The sequence below is a fragment of the Kwoniella europaea genome, chromosome 2 (genome assembly GCF_036810445.1).
Source record: "Kwoniella europaea PYCC6329 chromosome 2, complete sequence".
Classification (NCBI taxonomy): Eukaryota; Fungi; Basidiomycota; class Tremellomycetes; order Tremellales; family Cryptococcaceae; genus Kwoniella; species Kwoniella europaea.
The window spans coordinates 2248118-2269751 of NC_089488.1; the positions used below are offsets into that span (position 1 = coordinate 2248118).

The window sequence follows — 21634 nt, forward strand, 5'->3', positions numbered from 1 at the left end:
CCGATTGGGTTGGGATTTACGTAATGCTTCACCATGACGTGGATTAGATTTATATTCCGACACTGGTGTTTGATGATCACTCGTTCTGAGAGATAAGATAAAAAGATACAAGATACATCAGAGTTCATGCTTATTTCAATTGCGTATAATTGTATTTTCTGTCTGTTTTTTCCTTGGAAAGATTCTCGACTATGTTATCCAGTTCCCTCAGTATCCCCATGGCGTACCCATGCCCATACCATATCCACCCATTCCAGTTCCCATACCTCCCATCATCCCACCTGGCATCGCTCCCATTCCCATCCCATAATTGCCGAAGAGACTGTGTTGTGTATATCAAACGATTGTCAGAGGTTGTGACTCCATGAGCTCGAATCAAGTGGGGAGTGAGGAAGCGCAAAGTATTGATCGGATCGAACGAACGGACGATGATATCGAGACAAACAAAAGAGACAACGCTTACCCGCCTGGTGGATACCTTGGCATCTAGGTGTACCAAGGTGTACGATACATCAGCTGTTGAATCCAAGGTGAGAACCAGGTAGATGAAGTGTAAGGGAAAGGGGAAGGGATACCAACTCCGTACGCTCCCGAGCCAAGTCCACCGCCTAACATGCCCTGTGCCATGTAATATGATCAGCTGAGTGACTTCAGGAGGGGAAAAAAGAGAGGGTCGAATGCCCGAGACTAACATAACTACCCATACCTCCCATCATCATGGGGTTCATCATGCCCATACCACCCATCTGTGAGTAAAATCATGAGAGTCAGCTTATATCTACAGGAACAGAAATACTTGTGTATGGTATGGTATTCGGAACGACAGGTTCAGATCAGGTTATCAGGACAAAGCGAACCATAGGGTTCATCATTCCCATTCCACCCATTCCCATACCTCCCATACCCATTCCGCCCTGTATCGTAATATACAACAATGGTCAGCATTGATAATAGGATATCGTCATGAAGTTACGTCTCGAGCGGGATGTATGGTAATGGAGAATATAGGTTGTTGTGAATCAAAGATGAAACAATCATCTCACCATCATCATAGGATCCATCATCCCCATCCCACCCATTCCCATACCTCCCTACATCCATTTCGCGCCAGTCCAACGTCTTGTTAGCATCTCGCTATCTACCTTTTCCCAATTACAAAAGGAATGATTCACTCACCATCATGGGATTCATCATACCCATCCCACCCATTCCACCCTACATCCCACCCATCGCCAATATTAACATTCTCTTGTTACCCTTCGAAGTCCACTCACCATCATAGGGTTCATCATTCCCATTCCCATTCCACCACCCATACCCATTCCCCCATTCTGCGATTGCACGGCGATATATGGGATCGTATATGGATCGTGAGTGTGAGAAGGAGGTCCATGAGCGATGTAATTGTAGTGATCCGCCAAGTGTTTTTTAATAGAGTATTCTCTAATATCAGCTTTGGTTCGGACTTTTGAGTATGGATTCATGTCGACGATCAGGATAGAGACGACAAAGGAGGAGAAGAAGGTAGGTAGGTGGCAAGAGAGGTGATTATATCGTTGTTAAAAGACTATATATAGTAGATGCTGTATGATAAAGAAGACAAAGAGGAGGAGAGAAGAGCAGAGATAACTCGCTGATATGATATGACATAGTGAGGGATCAAGTGATCACAATACTCGTATATCTCGACGCGTCTTCAAAACATTACTTTACCACTTGCAACAAGATTAGGCACTACCCCTCTTACTCTCCATACACCGAGAAGGTAAAACGCAGTAACAGAGTGACCGAGTGAGGAAGAGCACCTACCATCATCATCATACTAGTCATGGGATCCATCTTGCTCTTACTGATATCGTTTCTTCAAGACACTGTAAAATATAATCGACAAGATAGGTTCGAGCGGCCAACGCAATTCTCAATCTAACTTAATCCGGCTGAATTGAGCTTGTGACAATAATTCTGCCACTACGTTCTGCGTTCTGCGTGCTGAGTTCGTTTCGGTGCTATATATGATCGGTCGTCAAGCGCGAATCGAAGATAGATGAACAAGGTGAAAGAGAAGGTCAAAGCGAGGGAGGGTTAAGGAGACGATCTGTGTCTCTTTATATATCGGTTGATGTCTGTGTGTTATGGTTGTGTGTGTTTGATGGTGCTGTAAGTGTAAGTGTTTAGTGGGAATTAAGAAGGAACCCTTTTTCCTCTCAAGTGTCAGTTATATATCCGTTATATCATGGGATTGGAAGAGGGAAAAGGGTAGTGGGAGTACAAAGAAGGTGGACAGATAATGCATCTCTTTGTCAGTCCCGATCCACCCCTCCGCCCTCCAGAAGGAGAAGGAGAAGCAAGAGTGACTTATACTGACATCATTCTCATTGCTCTTCTTGGGTAAGACAAAGGAGTAACTATTCAAGTACAGGTAAGTACTTGGTTTATCGCTTAGACCCTCTTGCTATGACTGTACATAACGAGTTTCATGCCATCCTTTGATTGACCAGCACCACAGTACAGTATATCCATCGTGAGACCGATGTTCCTTTTCAGTTTCATAACCTCCGGAAGAGGAAGGTGATAGAGGATCTTACAGACCGACCCATTGATAATACACATGTACATATCATTATTCATACCATGTTTCTCTTCTCATGTATTTTTATCATGTCACATCATATATAAATATAAATAATACAAGACAAAGGGATTCAAAAAAATGCATGTTTCGGTTGGATTGGGAAGATGCTATCTGAGTATATTGGCCAATTAAAGATTACAAGAACGGAGAACAAAAAAAAGGAGTCTCTCGTGTATAAATAGAAAAACCCAAGTGACTTAGTATCGTGAATCTCGATAGAGAATTATGACTGATTGTCATCGTCGATGATAAGATCAAGTTAACTGCTTCTTCTCTCTCTCATTCGTATCTAGGGATAAGTGGACTTGACCATTCACTCCTTGAGGTCCACTGATTGATCATCCCATCTACCGGTGTCGTCGTTGAATAGACCATCCCTTGTGGTGTATAAACCATCTGACCATCCACATTCATACCAATAGGATTCTGATTAGTGTTCAGTCCTAATCCAATCATCTGATTATGATTGGTCGGTACAGTAGAAGCTGAAGCTAAAGCGACAGGAGGGAATTTCCATCGAGATGGGTCGTTGGTGATGTCGATGTCATTAGGGAAATAGGTGAATCCGGGTGGACCAGCATTAGCGAATTGAGCAGGCTCAGGAATAACATGTGTAGGTGACCATCCCATCTGAGTTGGATAGGTGGTATGGTGGTACATTCCTTGACCCTGGATCTGAGGAACGGCACCAGGTGTAGGGTATTGGTATGCGCTGGATGGATATGGCGCCTGAGGACTGTTGTTCGCATCGTACATCGTCACATCGTCAAATGCGTAAGGTGTAGTCGAAGCGGGATGTACAGGGTATGAAGCGGACAAATAGGATGTATGTTGCGCCGGATAAGGGAACTGATTCGGTTCTTGATATCGAAGAATCGCTTTTCGAGGTGCTCCATCTGCCCCAGGATGAGGTTCGGCAGCGAGAGAGTAGAACATCAGATGCTAATGTGGAAATGGATCAGCTTCGCCGCCCCGGTTCAATCAACATGTAAGGGACAGCCGACTTACTTCTGGTGGGACAAGATGAGGCTGAGGTTGGCAATCGTACGGAGCCAATAACGCTCTACCTCCGTCCCATTCTGCAGGACCACCTGAGAACATCGGTACGTCCATGGCAACGGGTGATACTTGAGTCGAGATATGACCCAACGGAGTAGGGAAGGTATGCCCAACCGATCCTCTTCTACCATATCCCTGGTTCTCCGAGACCATCCTTCCATTCTGTCTACTGAGCGAGCTTGATCTGATAGTTGACGAACCGAGATTCTGCTGAGTTGGAGTGGGTCTCGCTCGTATGGCAGAAAGGGTAGGTCGAAGATGCTGAGTGGATTGTAAGGGCTGAGTGAAAGCTGCTTTTCGAGTGGGCATTCTGAGCGATTCATAGATAGCGGCTGAAGATGTAGGATCATGGTTGTACGCTTCCACAGCGGATCTCTTCCTGGCGTGTTCATGGACCGGTGGGAAGACATAGTTGCCAGTCTGAGCTGGAGGAAGAGCTCGGGGTGAAGCAGATCGTGCACGGTACATCGACACAGGTGTCGGTTCAATAGCGGGTGTGGTGAGGGCGGTAACTGGGTAGGGTGCTTTACCGGAAGAGAGCTGACGGATATGTCGACCGATTGCACTGGATGGAGCTCGAGAGGTCATGAAACCATCTAAGAGATTCTTCCATCTGGTATATTCTTCTACCGGTACACCAAGTTGATAGTTGAGACCGATCAAGAACTCGGTTTCCATTTTCTGGTAGAATGATATCCACATTAGTTACTGTAATCGCAGAGCAGAAGAAGAGAAAAAAAGTAACATGTAACTCACATTTATTTCCGGTAATGCCATTCCAGCTAACTCTGCCCATGTCGCATTGGTGTAGGTATTATCATCCAGATACTTATTCCCCAACATTAATCCAGCAATGAATGGTCGCTGCTCGCTTCCAGGAGTAGAGAAGAATTTATTCTTCATCTTCAACCTGTATACATACAGCAAAGCTATTATCGTGACGCTGTGAGAGACTGATGTCACGCTGAGCATGCGTGAAACAAATTTGCTGAAGTCGGCGGAGGGATGAACCATGAGACTTGATATACGAGAGGAAGAGGAATGAGTGACTTCGAATGGATCGTTGGGTATGGGAGAATGTGCCAAAGGAGAAGAAGGCGGCTGTTGAGCTGAAGGAGCGAAGTCGCCGTACCACAGCCATACTACCATTTGAGCTGCATGGAAGCCCATCGTCAGCTCATGCTCCCGGAAATATACCGCAGAAGCAAAATAAGGGGCGCAGAGAAGGGAGAAATTTGATACTTACCAACATAAGTGGCCAGGGGCGTTTGAAAGGCTGACTGAGCAGCTATCGTGCCAGCTTTAGCCATATGCATATCCATTTTATTCTTTTTCTTCAGTGGTAACTGTGTTGGTGATAATGGAGGAGTGACGAGAGTAGGTGATACCGGTCTCTTACCCAACTTCTTGTTTGATGGCGGCCTATACTGTTCGTTGTTGACGTTGACGAAACGCTGATGAGGAAGAGATGGGAGAGGTGAGAGACCGTGGAAAAGGGAGTCAGAGGGTGATTCGAGTATTGTCTCTTGCTCACTTATCGATCCGTCGTTTATTGATGATTGATCAAAATGTAGCGTCGGAGGAGTCGAGGAGAGAGTCAAACGCGAAGAGGAAGGGAAAGAGTTTTGATAATCGACACACATGAGGAAAATGCTAAGTCCTAGTTGAACTGGTGTTATCGAGACTGAAGGTAGAGGGAGATGAGATTCGATTCAGCGTGACAATTATTGTTATATATAAATTGGTGGCAAGTTAACAGCTGAGGGATCTAGATGAGTCGGCGAATCGGACACAGAATAATCGGATTAAATTCGCTGATGGTAATTCGATGTAATGTGGTTGACGAGGTATCGACGTGTAATGCTTTTCTCAAAGATGAAAGGAGATGAGAGGGAAGGGAAGGATGATGTACCACTGCAATCGGAATGCCGAGAAGGACGATGATGAAGATGATGATGGTCAGGTGTACTGTCGCACTTGCAACCTTTTATCTTGATCGTGTCGCTGTACCTGTGTGATCGTTTCATGATGAGTCAGTGTCTGTATCTATCATATGTTATATGTCATACGTTATACGTTATCTATGCACAGAGTGATGGAATATGTAAGATGTGACGTGTAATATCCCATCAGACAGATGCCGAAATGAGTGAGATGGGTGTGATTGAGATGACGAATCGACCTTCGATCACATTGGGTTGGGTGGCAAAAGCATCGAATGAGATTTGAATTGTTATTTGAATTGGGATTATGTACTCCTTCCTCCCCGTTCGGACAATTCATTCACAACACAGTTTCATTCTTGGTTCCTCTTCCACCCCATCCCCACTCAATCACCCGGCGATATCAATAAGGATATGATTGACAAATGGGTAGGATAACCAGTCACCTCAAACATAAAGAAGAAGAAACCTTTACTCACCTTGGACTTTGGTTTATCTAATCCAATACGTATATCCTAGTACGACTTGATTCGGGGTGAATCTTCCTCCTGTTCCTATGATTTCGCAGTTCGAAGATATCCAACTGGATCGACTGGTCAGTGTCAAACCGAGCTGTTGAGTATACAAAGCTGTACGAAGAAGAGTAGGGATGACGATGAAGTATGAATCCCAGACAATGGGAAAAAGATGGAGAGGGAAGAAGGTTGATAAAGATATTTCAATTTGAATTATATCTTATGATTTATAGGGTGTCGTCTTCCTTGAGATGAATGGTGGTCGTACGGCGATATGGTCGTTGCGAATTTGATGGTTGACGAAGGATGAGTAGGTTGAGAAGAGACGATCTGAGACAAGGGTTCTTGCTTTGGCTTTGAATGAACCTTTTTGAAATAGATAGTATGGGATCTCGTGTGAGAGGAAACGGAACAGCGAGGTTATAGCGCCGAATTTGAGGAAAATGGGGGTATCACAAGGTTGGTTGATGTATCTGTTGATGTTGATGTTGATGTTGATGTTGATGTTGATGTTGATTGATCGGAAGCTGTGAATTTTTGGTATCTTTTTCGTTAATTGATCACCGTCACAACTGATGGTGCTTGATGCTGACGATGAAACTAGTCTAAAGTATCTTTGATCTGTGATGTTTCGTTTCGGTTATTCCTTCCGTCTCCATTCAATCCAACAAGATACAGTCCTAGTTGTATCACCGTGCGTATGACAGATATCCTGCCTTCTTCGTGTGATCTGTGATGGCGGTGGCAAGAGATGAACGAAGCGGGAGTGAACGATGTGTGTAACCTAAAAAAGACCCATCAAACACCTTGAAACAGAAGATGATCCTGGTATAAAATGAAGCGATTGATTGATGGACGATGGTGAGATCGTGCCTTGTTCTAAGATAGTGTCCGGTGTGGTGTGGCTGTGGTGTGTGCGATGTCTCGGTCCACCTAAGTCATACGAAGAAACGAAGAACAGAAGAGCTTTTTGTTCTTCTTATGGCGTGTATATCAATCTCCTTGACGACAACGAGATCACGAGCGTAAAAGACTGGATCAAGCGGATTCGATTTGAGGTAGATTGGTAACTGAACTGAATCGAGTGAATGGGCGCAATATAATGATAAGCTTTGATATATCTTTCACAGCTCGTGATTGAAGAAAAGCGAAGGTGTGGCGTCAAATGTGATGTGACGAAACGGTGTTATGCTATGCGTCAAGGACCAAGAATCAAGGGTGAGCAATGGAATGTCAGAGATTGAGCGTTGGAGCGATATCCCAACAAAAGAAAAACTGTGCTTCTAAAGGAGGTTTGAGTAGGGGTTTTGTCTGTTTGTTCCTTCGAAAGAGATTAAATCGTGTGACGAAGAAAGGATAGGGGATTGAATCGAGAAAGGATCAGATGGAATGGTTTGGATAATTGAAATTAAAGCTTTCCTCAAAACAACTTCTTTTGTCCTTATGTGTGATGATGTATAATGATTCGTGATAAATCTCGAAGAGAACAAAAAGGATATGAAGCAATATGTGAAAGCACTTACCAACTTCACACACACCCTTGGCCGTAAATGTAACACAATTGTACAGTTAATGATTGATGATCTTGCCTATGCGACTATCTTCGTTCCATTTGATCTATCCTTGGAACAATAAAAGCGATGATGAGCAACCGCAAAATAACCTTATAACGCCTCCTCTTGCTTTTTCACGCAGTCTGGATTCTTGGTTCGTGCAAAGAAAATCGATTACTCGGTGACAATTCGTCTTTTGTCCTGACCTTCTTCGGTATAACGAAAGCTGTGTTTAAGGAGCCAAGGATTGACGTGAGGAGAATAAAGGATTTTGTAAACGTGACTGATTGACTGGAATTTTCTGGTTGTCTGAACTTGGGACTAATTGTGTGTATGTATGTGACTTGTGTCCGTCTTGTACGAGAGAGGAGAGGGTCGAGTTGAAAGCTTATTGTTCTAAAAAGAGACAAGATAAATTATCGCTTGGTACGTAGGTTTTGCTTGTGCTTATCACACGGGTCCCGCAGATCAGATCCAAGCGTTTGTTTTATTGTCTTGTTTTGTCTCGTCGATCGGAAGGACAAGGTGGATAGGGAGTGAGGGGTGTCTGTCGACGTGTCAAATACACAACTGATGAATGCAAAGAAAGGAAAGCTTGATCATAGTCATCGTACAGCATGCTATATCATCGTCGCTTTCCACATTCCTTGTCGTCACTTCCGCTTTGCCACCCAAACCAAAAATGTTTTGGTTCGTGACAGCTATCGTCAATCTACAAAATTTAGGATAGGGACTTAATGTCATAAAGGTAACTTAGACTGGTTTTTAGTTTCTTACGAAGGTAGGTCAGATTGATAACCCTTATTACGGTGGAGGATGTATACTCGAGTATCGTCAAAGAGAGAGATTTCGGAGAATTACTAATTTCCTGTACTGATCTTTCTTTTCCCATTCCCTTGCATTGGTGTGTTTATCGGAGTGGGAGTGGGGTAGATTCCCTAGCTTGGCCAATTGGCTTTTTAGCTTTTCTGAAATCTCATTCCACTCATCGAGTCAACCTCACCCACCCCTGCCCGTGGAAAACAATAGAACAGCCAAAAAAAGAAGGTTCCGATCTCATTCTCGTTCTCACCGGTCTGACTTTCCTTTCGGCATATACAGATCAAGGTACAAAGAGGCGTCATCGGCCACACTTACCGTACAAAGAGTTCATACAACGTCTGCTTTCTATTGTTCATCGGGACCTGATAAGTGGGAACATAGCGGATGCGATAAATCCTTTTTTGGGGGAAGAAAGGGTGTGATACGATATGCAATACCACCAATCTCGTGACAAAAGAAGGGATGTCATGCAAAACTGCGACAGGCGATGCTACAGTATGCGTAGTCGCTATCAATGGGGAGATGTTAAAGTACGAGATAAAGGGTCGCTCCCCATCACCCACAGGGGGTTCCAGGAACGTCCGTACCGTATTCTTTTCTATTTTCTTTCACATACCAATCCACCATTTCCTGTGTAGGGACTAACTTACTGTAATTTTGGAGCTGTTCGAGATTCGAGGTCTCCCCTGATACACTTAAAGTGATGATCGACACACGAGTGTCTGATCTAGTTTAGCTCGACAGGTAAATAAATAGATTCCACGTCACATACCATAGACCAGACAAGGGGGATTTCCGCAAGTAGGTAAACAAGTCACGCAACTACCAGCAAGATGCATCGCACATTCATCTGGGCTTAGTGTTGGAAGATCGCGCTTACGCTTACGTCTCTTGGGTAAGTTGCCTAGCTATACTTCGCAAGGGTATCGCTTGGTAATTGTTCAACCCAAATACCGGTTCCCCATGAAACGATAGACGTGGCGTTATTGATACATCGCCTTTGGACTGCACAGTCTAATGGAACGATTTGATCTTGGCTGCCAAGCTAAATGGACAACCTTGAAAGACAAAACAAATTACAGTTATACCGCTGTACCAGACGCCATTGGGGTGAAACAATGAGATAGACAGTCCTTTTTCTGGTCTTTGTTACTGTGTATGTCAGACGCCACCATCAGATCCTATGAGACGCCCGTGAGTCTAGTATGTGGTGTAGACGACAGGTGCAATTGGTTGAGGGTGATGGACAACGAGTCACGGGATAGGCATTCGCATTATCTGTGATCGTTCGGACAAGCTGTCGACCGAGATGAAAAAAGGAAAAGCCTATTTGTGTGAAGTGTGAAATTCGGAGAATAAATCTGCAAACATGTGTCATAAACAACCGATTAGGGTTTACGATTCCACCCATCCCGCTTTCTTGTTTTTTCCTGAAAATTTCATTTATGTCATCCCCCCACGACGTGTAGGGCTTCAATTGGAAACTCGTTCCTTCCGATAGAGTATGGAGCAGGTAGACCGGGTTTAGTGTGTGAGTGGTTGATTATACTGCAGACATAGGGTGTGCTTGCATGGCATTTTGGAGTGAGAATGTTCGCAAGCTGCGGACATCATGGTGACCATCAGCGGGACTATGCAAGCGGACTGAACCGTGTATTTGTGAGGTACCTCGACGCCATTTGCTTTTCCTTATTCCCACATCGATATCGTCGCTACCGTTCCGAACTGTGCTGATCGAAAAACGATGCTTTGTCACCCATCATGACAACGCAGGAGACTTGACATCCGTAGTTCGCTCCACGAACAAAGCAAAGATCACTCACCTCTTGGAGACGGGGACAAGGGTCAAAGCGATAATGAAAAACTGACCCTGATCGATACTTCGTACCTTGGCGGAATCTGTTTGTCCTTCCCATCAATCAAATTTGGAGTACTTTGTGTTCTTTTCTTTTGTTCTGCTTGATCTGAAAGTAATCGCCACCTATAGTGTTCTGCCAGTCGCGTTTCGCTCCCACCAGAAATGTCTTTTCGTTTCTACCATGCTGGCAGAATAGCCAACGAGCTCTCCTTGAATCTCGAACAAAGGAAGTCAAAATGGAACACGATTGTCTTGAAGCTGTCACCTCTGTCCTGTGAGCTCGCTATCTGTAACGCTGTACCGCCACCTCGACCAGTTTGAGAGCTCGCATGACCTGCAAGTCTCTTTGCCAATCGAGTAGCAGCTGACCGAGTAGTTGCGAGCTGATCGCCCACCCCTTTGAAGTCCGATATCGACGGTCATCGAAATGAACTTGAATAGCTTGTGATGGGACTGACATCCCACTCAAAAACCATACTTACAGGCGAACGCCCACCACTTTCTTTCCTCATCTGATTTCACCTCAGTTACGGTAAACATACAATCTTGGTAGATTAGACTCCTGGGGGACCACCCGCGAAGAAAACCGGACTTCACGAGTATCATTGTGATCCCAGTCATGACATTGCGATAGTCTCGAATGATGAAGTATAATATCGGGCGAGTAGATGTCATTTATGCAGATTAAGGTGAGCAAGAATATGTATCATACACCTTTTCACTATTTGGCTGCCCATCGCTAAACAAGAGTGATTCCTCGTTTCAGCAAATTCTTCGCAGACCTGCTTGATATCCCTCAACATCCATCTCACGAACGAGATACCGTTCCCCTCGACTTCCATTCGATCATCATAACCAGCTTCCTCGATTGGCCAAGCGTTTCCCGAAACACCTCGTACACTTTCAAGCTGGAATTCAAAGACAGTAAAACACAACCTGAATTCGCTGAATACGTCTTAGGCGACGATCTGAAACAGCTTATCAAGGAGCATCTGTCAAAATCGGTTCAAGGTAGTTCAGATGGACTATCAGCTCTGGCGTGCAAGCAGAACGATTGGCATATGGCAAGATCAGCTCTACGTGAATGGAGTGCAGCTCTGGATTATCGATTCCCTCTAAGCTCAATCAGAATATCGACGAATCGTCCATCAGCGGAAATCGATTGAACCCTTATCTGATTAATGGAAAACCGAATTACTCACCCTCGTTCTTCACAAGATAGCAAATCGGTCTACCGAGAATAACGATACCATCGCACTGACTAAGAAGGATTGGGAGGGTATCATAGATAATTTCGATCCCGAGCGAGAACGCCGGGAAGATAGCTTGTCGGACGAGAGGTATCTGAACAAAGAGGTCATGAACAATCATTGTAATTGTGGTTGTATTGAGCCCAATGAGAATGAACCACATTGCTTTGGGCATGAGCAAGATGATGACTACGCCCGGAGAATGTACGACTACTCCTAGGTATCTCTAAACGACAACATCACCTCAGTATCGGAGTTCCTTCCTGGATATCGGTTCCTCGTCCAAAGGTTTATCCCCCTCTTTAAAGATGAGATCCTTACTTCGATCATGGCCTGATGGCCTGTACGAAAGGAGCTCGAACAAACACACATCAGCTGGTAGTGGATCTCTAAGAATCTCAATCCAGATGGAACAAACCAAGTCAAGGCCAAAGAAGACGTCAGTACAGACGAAAAATTCGGGAGGAAAAGGTCGCATTTTCGTCCAAGGGACAATAGTAGACCTGCTGGATTCTGGCACTGTGAGACGATTGACTCCGAGCCGGATAATGGGGGTTTGAGAAATGAGTTGAATACAAAAATTACGCATGACCTGGCGTAACAAGCCCTTTGGTAGCTAAATTGAGGGAATTACCTTAGATCAGTGACACATGTACGAGATTATCTCATTGATAAAACAGTGCATTCAGTCCAGACTTACAAAGACAGGGGTTGGTGAGCTCAGGGCCAACGGCTCGAACACATTATAAGTGATACGTGAGCTGTTTCATGTCAATTTCCCTAATTTAACTCACTGTGCATTGTGGATCCATCCCATCAGTGTAAGCCATGTTGTGACTTCACTTGATCTTCTCTCAAGGTCACCCTTACATGACCCAGCATCGATCATCCTCATCCCAACATGTCAACCAAAAGTCAGACCCGACCTTCCAAGAGGAAGACAGATCAATCGACTGACAATACGTCCGTCAAAAAGCTCAAACAACATCCGTTTCATCATGATCCAGAGCACAGTATCACCATCATTTCATATGACAATATCGAATTCAAAGCTAGTCGTTCTCGTCTTGTACAGACCAGGTGAGTAGTCTCAGATATCGAGATATGGCAGATCACTGACCCGCCTGTCAACCAGTCAATTCTTCAAAGACCTGCTTGATATCCCTGCACCAGTACATGAGAATCAAGGACCAAATTCTCAACAACCAATCCCCCTTGACTTTAGGTCTTCCATCATTTCAGCTTTTCTTGACCTGATCAGTGTATCTCAGAAATATCCGCCCCAGCTGGACTTTGTCGACGCGGAAGTGTTCTTAACTTTCGTGGAATACACTATGTCCGATGATCTTATTCCAGTAGCTCGTACAGCATTAAAGGAAGTAGGAGCGAAAAAGCCATTAGAGTTGCTGGTAATCGCCTCAAATAGGAATGACATCGACCTAGCTAGATTTGCATTAGGTAAAATCACTTCAGAGCAGGTTCACAATTTGTACGGGAAGAAAACTTCTGTTCAACTGTTAAAACCGGCGTCCGTCGACAAATTGCAAGATTACCTCAAACGTCTTCGTACTTCTTTCCCTCTAGAGATCCTCTCAAGAATGATGCTTCCTGGAGAAGTCCGAGGGGCCCGGCAGGACTCACTTAGATCTGGCATCTATTTGGCGGACGACTGGACTAGTATAGCTGAGAGTTTCGGCCCAACAAGATTCGAAGAAAGCTCAAATGAGGACAGTACTTCGGATGATAGCGATACTTCAGATACGGATGGTGATGATGAGGATGAAAGTAGCTTAGATGAGCATGATTCAGAGCAAGTATGAGGATACTAGATGAGAAAGGAGAATTCGTAGATCATCAGAGGGTTGACGAGCAAAAGTGATTGTACGTACGTATTGTAAATCATGTATATGCATTCCATACTTCTCTCTTACAGTTGATCCTGGCACTCAGATACCTCAATTCAGTATACTGTGGCAGCGGATCAGATATTATGCTGAGGGACGACTGGACGAGGATCGCATACAACTTCAACCCCTATCCGATCCCGATTATCCGAAAGGGAGGAGACAATTCGAACGTAGCGTCGAATATAACAACTTGATACTGTAAGATGTACCTATCACTCTATGGATTGTCAGTCATCAGCTTAGTGTTTATTCAAGTTCTCAGATATCCCAGTGTCAAAAAGATAATCAGTTCCAGCTATGGTGTTTGAGATTTTCAGGTATATGACGAAGACTAGTCATGGCATTGTTGACATCGTCGCACGAGCCACTAAACCATGTGTCCGATTCAAGGTCATTCATGAATTATCAATCAACACAGAAGTTCGTGCACAGTGAATGCAACTGATCGCGCTGACGATAGCATGACCTACAATTCTGCCATCTTCTTATCATGTCATTCGTTCATTTTATCTTTGTCATCTTTCTCTTTATCTTTCAATAGATCCTCCACCCATACATAATTAATCACCTCGGATCACATCAACCAGCAAATCAACATGTCCGACATGTCCGTCATCTCATCTGCCGCCAGTTCTGACGGAATCGCTGTCGATATCGATTGTAAATTTCACCCTGTTCACAATGACCCAAATGATGATATCGTCATCATCTCCAACGACTACGTCAAATTTCGAGCTTCTAGATTTCACTTGGCTAGAACTAGGTGAGCATAGTGTCGGAATGGTTGTGCCGTCTGATGAACTTGTTAAGCTTGTATCGTAGCTGACATATGAATTACATGATCATCATGTAGTCAATTCTTCGAAGGTTTACTCGGCACCGCTCGTCCCAAGGGAGAAAACTTTACCGATGATGACGAACCTATTCATCTCGACTATCCTTCTTCTACGCTCTCCCTGTTCCTCGATCTGACCAGCGTATGCGACCCTTATATCCCAGCTGTTTCCATCGACAGAGCTAGATCTCTTCTCAAATTCATCGAATTCGCCATTTGTGATGGACTCGTCGATAAAGCAAGATTGACTCTAATGGAAGCTGCAAAAGATCAACCTTTCGAACTTCTCGTTATTGCTTCGGAAAGAGACGATGTCGAAATGGCCAAACACGCTTTACGACAGATCAGTACAGGCCAATTCCGAGCGCAGTTCGTAAACACCTCATCCACCACTCTTACAAGTCATGATCTGGCTATGGTCAAGCAGTATCTCTGTGGCCTCACTCCACCATATCATCTCGCCATCCTTGACGCAGCTATGTCTACTGGTAAAATGCGTGAAGAGCGATATATCAACTTGAGACCTGGCTTACTCTTCAACGATAACTGGAGTAGCTTTGCAGACAAGCTTGACCCTGCTAAATTTTCCAAAGGGTGAAATGGATATCATCTAAAAATGGAGAGTACGAATGTGTATGATCGGCAGTGAAAAATCTTCAAAGAAGAGGTAAAATGGGAATTCGTGTAATCTACAGTAGTGCTGTAATTAATTCAACCTCATAAGGAATCGTTCCTTAGTAGATGCACGTATTTATCGTTTAACCTATACACCTTTACTTTCGATGGATTGTCTGATATATGGAAGAAGAGTTTTTCTATTGTCCACAGAATCTCACGTCAGCTCACCTCCCTCTGTACATTGAATGAGATCAACTCACGTCCAAGTCTGACAACATTGATTTGCAGTTCTACCCTCAACAGCTCTATCCCAATCCTTCTGACCATTCCTGAGAACATGATTGAACAGCGTGAGTAATTCCTCCGAAGTCCATTTCTTACTCGGTGTAGCTGCTCGGCTTCTTTTGGTTTTATTCTTTGATGGTGAATTTTCAGTTTCGGGAATTGTCGGTTCAGTTTTGGGCTTAATATCTTGCTCGGGAGTGGTGGGTCTCTAGTATGGTTTCGATGAGGGAGAGATGGCGTTGATGATTCGACGAGGCATTGTGGTTTGTTGTGAGATAAATGTATAGAGCTATGTATTTCAGCTATGCAGAAGAAGGAAAGAAAGAACAACAGGAAATGAATAAAAGGTATGGATTCAATTATAGTACGGATTGCATCGAATCAAGTTAGTATCAAATCGACATGACAATCCAAGGTGATCTCGTCAGCTCAAATAGCAACAATCGAAATTGGTATTTACTGCTTTACATGGCGAGTCAAGTTGGTATATGAACGATGTATAATCACTACTTTTCATCTCTTATCCATCCTCTATCTGTGCATGTATCCAATCTCTGTCGGAAATCCTATTTCCTGGTCGATCCATCCTTACCAGCAATAGATTTCTTGATAAAAGGACTCAAACTTTGTCTACATCGCACCACCCCGAAAGATTTCACCTCACATCAGCCCACTTCCACCTCGATCTTCAAGTGGTCCTTTCATTGTTCATTGTGGAAAGGACTCACAACCAAGTTTGATAACTTTGATTAGCTGTTCTTCCCTCAACAGCATTCTCCCATCCGTTCTTACCCATCGCTGTACCGTGTCTTGAGACGTATTCGAATAGTTGGATCAGTTCTTCATAGGTCCATTTTCGGGAGGTTGATACGTCTCTTTTCACTTTTTCTTTCTTGGGTGATTCGGTATTGACAATTGGTTTGGCTTCCGTTGCAGGAGTTCTGGGTCGATTGTATGGTTTGGAGTGTTGAGCAGTGTGTATGATTCGAGGCATATTGTGAATAAGAATAGTTCCAAAGCTTTTGTACGGTATTGCTGGGATATGAAGAGGAGGGGAAAGAAACACAAATTTGATCACGAGATCATGAGTTGCTTGCTGATCTACTCGGAATTGTGCCCTGTGAGATATCATCAGCTCAGACAAACGTACACATAAGATAATAACATATGTTACCATGACTACCACCCAGCTATATGCACCCGTAAGGTTGGTGCATTTCCACTGACCGGCTGTGTCGTGATGTAAAGAGATAACCATGACTTTCTTTTCTCTTTTCTTCGTTCAGATCAACACTCTTTACTAATCTATAAGCAAGTATGATATCTCAGAAACGTATATCTACGAGCATCACCTACCACGTCTTCTACAACCATCCGGAAGATACTGTGGCGATCCGTTCGAACGATAACATACTATTCAAGACTAATCGAGGACGTCTCGTTAGAGCGAGGTATGTCGCTCAAACTTATAAGACTGATAGGATTTCAAGCTGACTGGACTTATATCCACACAAAATAAACCATTCAGTACCTTCTTCTCCGACATGTTCGACGTTTGTGATTCATCCACTTTCACCAACAACGATGACCATCCTATCGATCTTGAATTTTCGGCTAAAGTGATCACTGCTTATCTCGATATCATCAGTATTTCCGGATCACATCAGCTCGAAGCCGACTATTACCTACTTAAACAAGTCTACGAGTTATGTTCATTCACCATATCGACCAAAGCTTCAAATACCGTACGAAAGATGCTAGTCAGATCAGCAGGCTATAAAGAAGTGGATGAACCTTGGGATCTTTTCGATTTCGCTTCGGACTTTAACGATGTTCAACTCGCTCAAATGACATTCAGTCTCCTTACTCCCTCTGCGGTATCGGAAGTTCTTTGTGGACAACATAGAGTCCATACATGAATAGATCCGAAAGACGAACGAGGTAACCTCCTAATGTGGTCAAAGAGATTACGACCTTCTTGGCAAATTGCCTTGTTCCATACTCTCATCCAAAGCGATCGAGTCGGTACCTCCAGAATGTCGATAGTGAGGAATGGTCGATCGTCAAGAGCCGTCGCCTGTCCAGGGACTGAAGAACAGACTATCTTCATTCAGAAGGATTGGACAACGATGGGAGATCGATTCAACCCAGCCGAGCCGAATTCGAATGAATAGATATTTTATATGAACAGAAAGTCATTGTGAGAGAAAGAGATATCTTGTTTATCCATACAAAGAGACCATTGTACGATATGCATTCATTATCTTCACTATCAACTCTTGTTTCGATAATCTACAATCCCCCCCTACCTGATTTACCTTTTGATACAATAGCACTGTTCAAGTACGGATCGAGAGTTTGGCTATACAGTATAAACGGTTTCACGTCAGCTCAAGGACTTTATTTTCCTGTTACAAGTAACGTAGCCACTCACTTCCATACTTTGTAACATTGATTACTCGTTCTACCTTGTACAGCACCTTCCCAATTCTTACTTCCATTCTTCTTGACATGATCGTAGAGTTGCATAAGCTCGTCTGACGTCCAGGGTTTTTTGGCCGAGAGGTTGGATGATAGTGAAGCTGAAAAATCAGATTTCTCCTCGATCTCGCATTTGGGTATGGGTGAGTGTTTAGAAGTATTCATTGGCAGTTGATCATTCTCACTCATTCTCTTCCTCACCCCATATGAACTTTGCAACAAGCAACATCGTCCAACATGGGGAACGAAGACACTCCAATCGAATACCATCCGTTCTACAACGATCCGAGGGATGAAGTCATCATTCGCTCTAGCGATAATATCAATTTCAGAGCTAGTAGACATAAACTCACCAGAGTCAGGTGAGTCATATCCAGCTGAACTGGGTGACTCGACTCTTCTGATATCATGGCCTTGTCCCGCACTTTTTTCAAAGACATCTTGGATATCCGATCTGTCGACCGCTCTGAAGCTATACCATTGGATTTCTCCTCAGAGGTGGTCCTCACCTTCCTCGATGCTATCAGCACTTCCACCGTCGACATTCCACCTCTGGAAAAGGAAAAAGCAAAATCGCTGCTGAACTTGTGCAACTTCCTCATGAGCGATTCCATCTATTCCTCCGTCCATCAAGCGGTCATCGCATCGTATAAGTCGAAACCTTTTGACCTTCTCGAGATTGCTTCTTCGGTGAACGACATCAAGATGGCTAAAGACGCTCTTGGAAAGGTGAATGAATACACGATCAGTCAACTGAAGGAATCGGAGAATGGCACATACCCAAACCATGTGCGCTCTAACGATTTCCAGAAATTCATCAAACAATTACGACCCTCTTATCAATTGGCCATCTTACATACTTGTCATGAACAAGGAATGCTATTCCCTCAGATTGATTGCGACAATCAAGTAACGATAATCTCCCATTGTGCATGGCCTGACCTAGCGAGAAACTTCGACCCTTCTGCGTATGAATAGGCATTTCAAGAGACCGTAAGATAGATAGGAGGAAGGTGAGAAGTTGTATATAGTATATGAATCAAGTTCTTTTTTCAGAAAATGAAACGTCTTGTAGAGAAACATGCGATGTATCATCATCAAATGCATCCTTATTTTCCTCCAACCTATCTTCAAGCATCTCTTCCTCTCCTTCATAATACTCATCTTCCTCTTCTAGTCTCGATAGCAGATCGAAGAAACGGTGCAAGAGTTTGTCTAACCCATGACATGATATCACGTCAGCTTCTTCCGCCCTCACCACTCACATGTCATACAATGATCAGGACTCACTGCCAAGCAAGATATGCTTGATTAGCCGTCCTACCCTCTACAGCACTCTCCCAAACTTTCTTTCCTCCCGCTCCGTTCTTCATGACGTGTTCGAAGAGTTGTAAAAGTTCGTGGTTGGTCCAAGGTTGTCGTCCGGAAGATGTTCTCGATTTTTTGGGTGATTTTGCCGCATTGGAGTTGGGTTTGATGTCCTCCAAGGGTGAGGAGGGTTGGTGGTATGGAGCGTAAGATGAGGATGTGGGTGATCTGGGTGTTTTAGGCATATTGGATGAAGTTCGTTGACGGATTAGTATTATGCAGGTGAGAATGACGAAATTGAAAAGAGGATGAAAAAGATGTCTGCTTCCATGGATTCCTTTCCAATATGTTTAATTTGTGTAGCCGATCATGTCATGTTTCATCTTGGTCATTAGAGTGTGTATCAATCTCACGTCAGCTTTCAACACTTTCTCTTCTCTCCCTCTTTCTCCCTCTTGTGATATCAATAAATTTCGTCATTTCCCAAATCTTCTCGAGGAATTTGAGCATGCCTCAAGTATGCATGCTGATGGCTGAGTAGGCACATGATGTAGAATGTTGATAGAGTATGTACATGTGAGTTACATGACAGCGATAAGATTAACGCAATTTCACTTGTAGTCAAAACATTTGCTGACTGTAAAAGGACACTGAATTGAAGCTCGATGCCACATTACCATATTCCCGCGGGCATTTGATCCATGGTAGCATATACCACGTTTTGCCACTCAACCCTTCTCCAACCGTGATTTTCAAAGAAATGTCGAGTGACTGACTGACTGCATCCAAAGACAATAAGCAATCAAGATATCATACATTCATCGATTATCAATCATAACATTTCCGTCACAACACCCAACAGATCAACTCAAAATGGCGGCAGTTAAACCGTGAGTATCATATACCTGAAAATCAACGGATAATTCACGTCATGGGAGAATTTTGAGAATGATTCAACTAATCATTTGTTGCTCCATGTCAGAAATACCAATTGGGCGGAAGATGACATCGAAGGTGAGTCCCCAGCTCAGCTGTCTTACGTAGCTCGTGATATTTGTGAAGCTGACTGAGTGCTCACTTAGCCGATGAGCTCCCTCAACCTACCGAGACTACCGATCCCAACACCGGTATCACGACTATCATTAGCTGGAAATTAGACGAACAAGATAGGAAAGTGAAAGTGACTAGACGTATAAGGAGGAGAGTGCAGACTCAGGTGGTATCGCATTCCGTAGCTGAGAGGAAAGGATGGGCCAAGTGAGCTACCTTCCTCCAATCTGCTAATTGCAGAACGCTTATGGCTCATATACAACGTAGATTCGGTTTAGATAAAGGAAAACCATCTGGACCCGATAGGAAGACAACCATCATTGGAGAGAACTTGCACTTCAGAATCGCACCAGTCAGCAAGGTAAGTTCTGCATCAGCTGAAATCGCTACATTGTGAATATAGCTGATAGACGCGGTACGCTCACTCGATTAGGCTGAACCCGAACAAGCTGATCCAGTAACTTCTAAACCAACCGCTGGTAAAGCAGTTGTCTGTAGACTTTGTCAAGGTGGACATTTCACTGCCAAGTGTCCATACAAGGAACAATTGGCTGTTATCGATAATATGAACACGGAAGGTCTAGACGAAGAGGAAGATGCTGGCGGAGCAGGTGGTTTGGCTCCTAAAGGTGCTGGTGGTGTCGGTGGTAAATACGTACCTCCGTGAGTCGTTGTTCAACATCCCATACCTCACTCCTCTGAAACATCAGGGAGGCATCCAATTACCGGAGTTGATACTGATATACCTTTTTCCGCAGCGGTCAACGCGCAGGTGGTGGTGCAGGAGAATCCATGTTCAGATCTCGAGACGACTTACCAACATTACGAATCACCTCGTTATCCGTCGATGCAGAGGAAGATGATGTCAGAGAGTTATTCGCCAAATTCGGTCATATTGCTAGAGTATCGGTTGTCAGGGATAGGGAGACTAGACAAAGTAAAGGTTTGGCGTTTGTCAGTTTCGAAAGCAAGGCGTCTGCAGAGGAAGCTATCAAGAAGATGAATGGAAGAGGTTATGATTCGTTGATTTTGAATGTCGCTTGGTCGCGTGAGTACATAGTTCACCTGACTTAACCTAGTATGCCATGTTACGGGAGGAATAATGCTAATACTCGTGTCTTTGCAGAACCACGAGGAGATCGAGCATAAATGGGTTATAATCTCGTCGACGTTTTAAAAAGCGGTTGATTGACTGCACACTCATGTATATGCATATCGATACCCATGCTTACTGTACCTATATGGGTTAGTAAATCGGCACCGAAAGAGTGACATCATCCATTCTGCTATGCCATTATTGTTAGATAAGTATTACTTTTGTGATTCGCTATTGCAACACCACAGCCGCACAGACCTGTTCCTCCCCACTACTAACTACAATGGACTATATTTATCTTACCTTTTTCTTTTTTTCACTCTTCCTTCTTCCTTCTTATTCTTCCTCCAGTCTTTTCTACTCATCCTCGAGGACTGATCTTTACTTCCACAGTCTATTCACCGTCATCTTTCAAGGATCAC

At 43.9% G+C, this 21634-nt stretch overlaps 12 protein-coding genes across 12 annotated transcripts; 6 read left to right on the forward strand and 6 right to left on the reverse strand.

Moving 5' to 3' along the window:
• Positions 1-486: 486 nt before the first annotated feature.
• V865_007180 (uncharacterized protein) lies at positions 487-1484 on the reverse strand (the record flags this gene model as incomplete). Its single annotated transcript, XM_066230930.1, has 6 exons — positions 487-618; positions 693-746; positions 858-914; positions 1044-1091; positions 1177-1215; positions 1275-1484. The coding sequence occupies 6 exons, from the start codon at positions 1482-1484 to the stop codon at positions 487-489; spliced, it is 540 nt and encodes a 179-aa protein (XP_066087027.1).
• A 1427-nt stretch (positions 1485-2911) lies between these two features.
• On the reverse strand, positions 2912-5334 carry V865_007181 (uncharacterized protein; the record flags this gene model as incomplete). Its single annotated transcript, XM_066230931.1, has 4 exons — positions 2912-3574; positions 3641-4372; positions 4448-4845; positions 4938-5334. The coding sequence occupies 4 exons, from the start codon at positions 5332-5334 to the stop codon at positions 2912-2914; spliced, it is 2190 nt and encodes a 729-aa protein (XP_066087028.1).
• A 5284-nt stretch (positions 5335-10618) lies between these two features.
• On the forward strand, positions 10619-11548 carry V865_007182 (uncharacterized protein; the record flags this gene model as incomplete). Its single annotated transcript, XM_066230932.1, has 2 exons — positions 10619-10656; positions 11149-11548. The coding sequence occupies 2 exons, from the start codon at positions 10619-10621 to the stop codon at positions 11546-11548; spliced, it is 438 nt and encodes a 145-aa protein (XP_066087029.1).
• Positions 11549-12533: 985 nt separating this feature from the next.
• On the forward strand, positions 12534-13452 carry V865_007183 (uncharacterized protein; the record flags this gene model as incomplete). Its single annotated transcript, XM_066230933.1, has 2 exons — positions 12534-12712; positions 12768-13452. The coding sequence occupies 2 exons, from the start codon at positions 12534-12536 to the stop codon at positions 13450-13452; spliced, it is 864 nt and encodes a 287-aa protein (XP_066087030.1).
• Positions 13453-14135: 683 nt separating this feature from the next.
• Positions 14136-14972, forward strand: V865_007184 (uncharacterized protein; the record flags this gene model as incomplete). The annotated part of the gene is made up of 2 exons (XM_066230934.1): positions 14136-14302; positions 14393-14972. The coding sequence occupies 2 exons, from the start codon at positions 14136-14138 to the stop codon at positions 14970-14972; spliced, it is 747 nt and encodes a 248-aa protein (XP_066087031.1).
• Positions 14973-15137: 165 nt separating this feature from the next.
• On the reverse strand, positions 15138-15536 carry V865_007185 (uncharacterized protein; the record flags this gene model as incomplete). Its single annotated transcript, XM_066230935.1, has 3 exons — positions 15138-15189; positions 15253-15463; positions 15530-15536. The coding sequence occupies 3 exons, from the start codon at positions 15534-15536 to the stop codon at positions 15138-15140; spliced, it is 270 nt and encodes an 89-aa protein (XP_066087032.1).
• Positions 15537-15843: 307 nt separating this feature from the next.
• V865_007186 (uncharacterized protein) lies at positions 15844-16271 on the reverse strand (the record flags this gene model as incomplete). Its single annotated transcript, XM_066230936.1, has 2 exons — positions 15844-15907; positions 16006-16271. The coding sequence occupies 2 exons, from the start codon at positions 16269-16271 to the stop codon at positions 15844-15846; spliced, it is 330 nt and encodes a 109-aa protein (XP_066087033.1).
• Positions 16272-16594: 323 nt separating this feature from the next.
• V865_007187 (uncharacterized protein) lies at positions 16595-17451 on the forward strand (the record flags this gene model as incomplete). Its single annotated transcript, XM_066230937.1, has 3 exons — positions 16595-16728; positions 16806-17154; positions 17242-17451. 3 exons carry the CDS (start codon positions 16595-16597, stop codon positions 17449-17451), a joined length of 693 nt encoding a protein of 230 aa, XP_066087034.1.
• A 118-nt stretch (positions 17452-17569) lies between these two features.
• V865_007188 (uncharacterized protein) lies at positions 17570-17923 on the reverse strand (the record flags this gene model as incomplete). Its single annotated transcript, XM_066230938.1, has 2 exons — positions 17570-17639; positions 17712-17923. The coding sequence occupies 2 exons, from the start codon at positions 17921-17923 to the stop codon at positions 17570-17572; spliced, it is 282 nt and encodes a 93-aa protein (XP_066087035.1).
• A 72-nt stretch (positions 17924-17995) lies between these two features.
• On the forward strand, positions 17996-18736 carry V865_007189 (uncharacterized protein; the record flags this gene model as incomplete). Its single annotated transcript, XM_066230939.1, has 2 exons — positions 17996-18120; positions 18286-18736. 2 exons carry the CDS (start codon positions 17996-17998, stop codon positions 18734-18736), a joined length of 576 nt encoding a protein of 191 aa, XP_066087036.1.
• A 182-nt stretch (positions 18737-18918) lies between these two features.
• V865_007190 (uncharacterized protein) lies at positions 18919-19311 on the reverse strand (the record flags this gene model as incomplete). Its single annotated transcript, XM_066230940.1, has 2 exons — positions 18919-18973; positions 19049-19311. 2 exons carry the CDS (start codon positions 19309-19311, stop codon positions 18919-18921), a joined length of 318 nt encoding a protein of 105 aa, XP_066087037.1.
• A 628-nt stretch (positions 19312-19939) lies between these two features.
• Positions 19940-21265, forward strand: V865_007191 (uncharacterized protein; the record flags this gene model as incomplete). The annotated part of the gene is made up of 7 exons (XM_066230941.1): positions 19940-19956; positions 20049-20080; positions 20149-20323; positions 20384-20477; positions 20550-20779; positions 20875-21164; positions 21243-21265. The coding sequence occupies 7 exons, from the start codon at positions 19940-19942 to the stop codon at positions 21263-21265; spliced, it is 861 nt and encodes a 286-aa protein (XP_066087038.1).
• Positions 21266-21634: the final 369 nt, after the last annotated feature.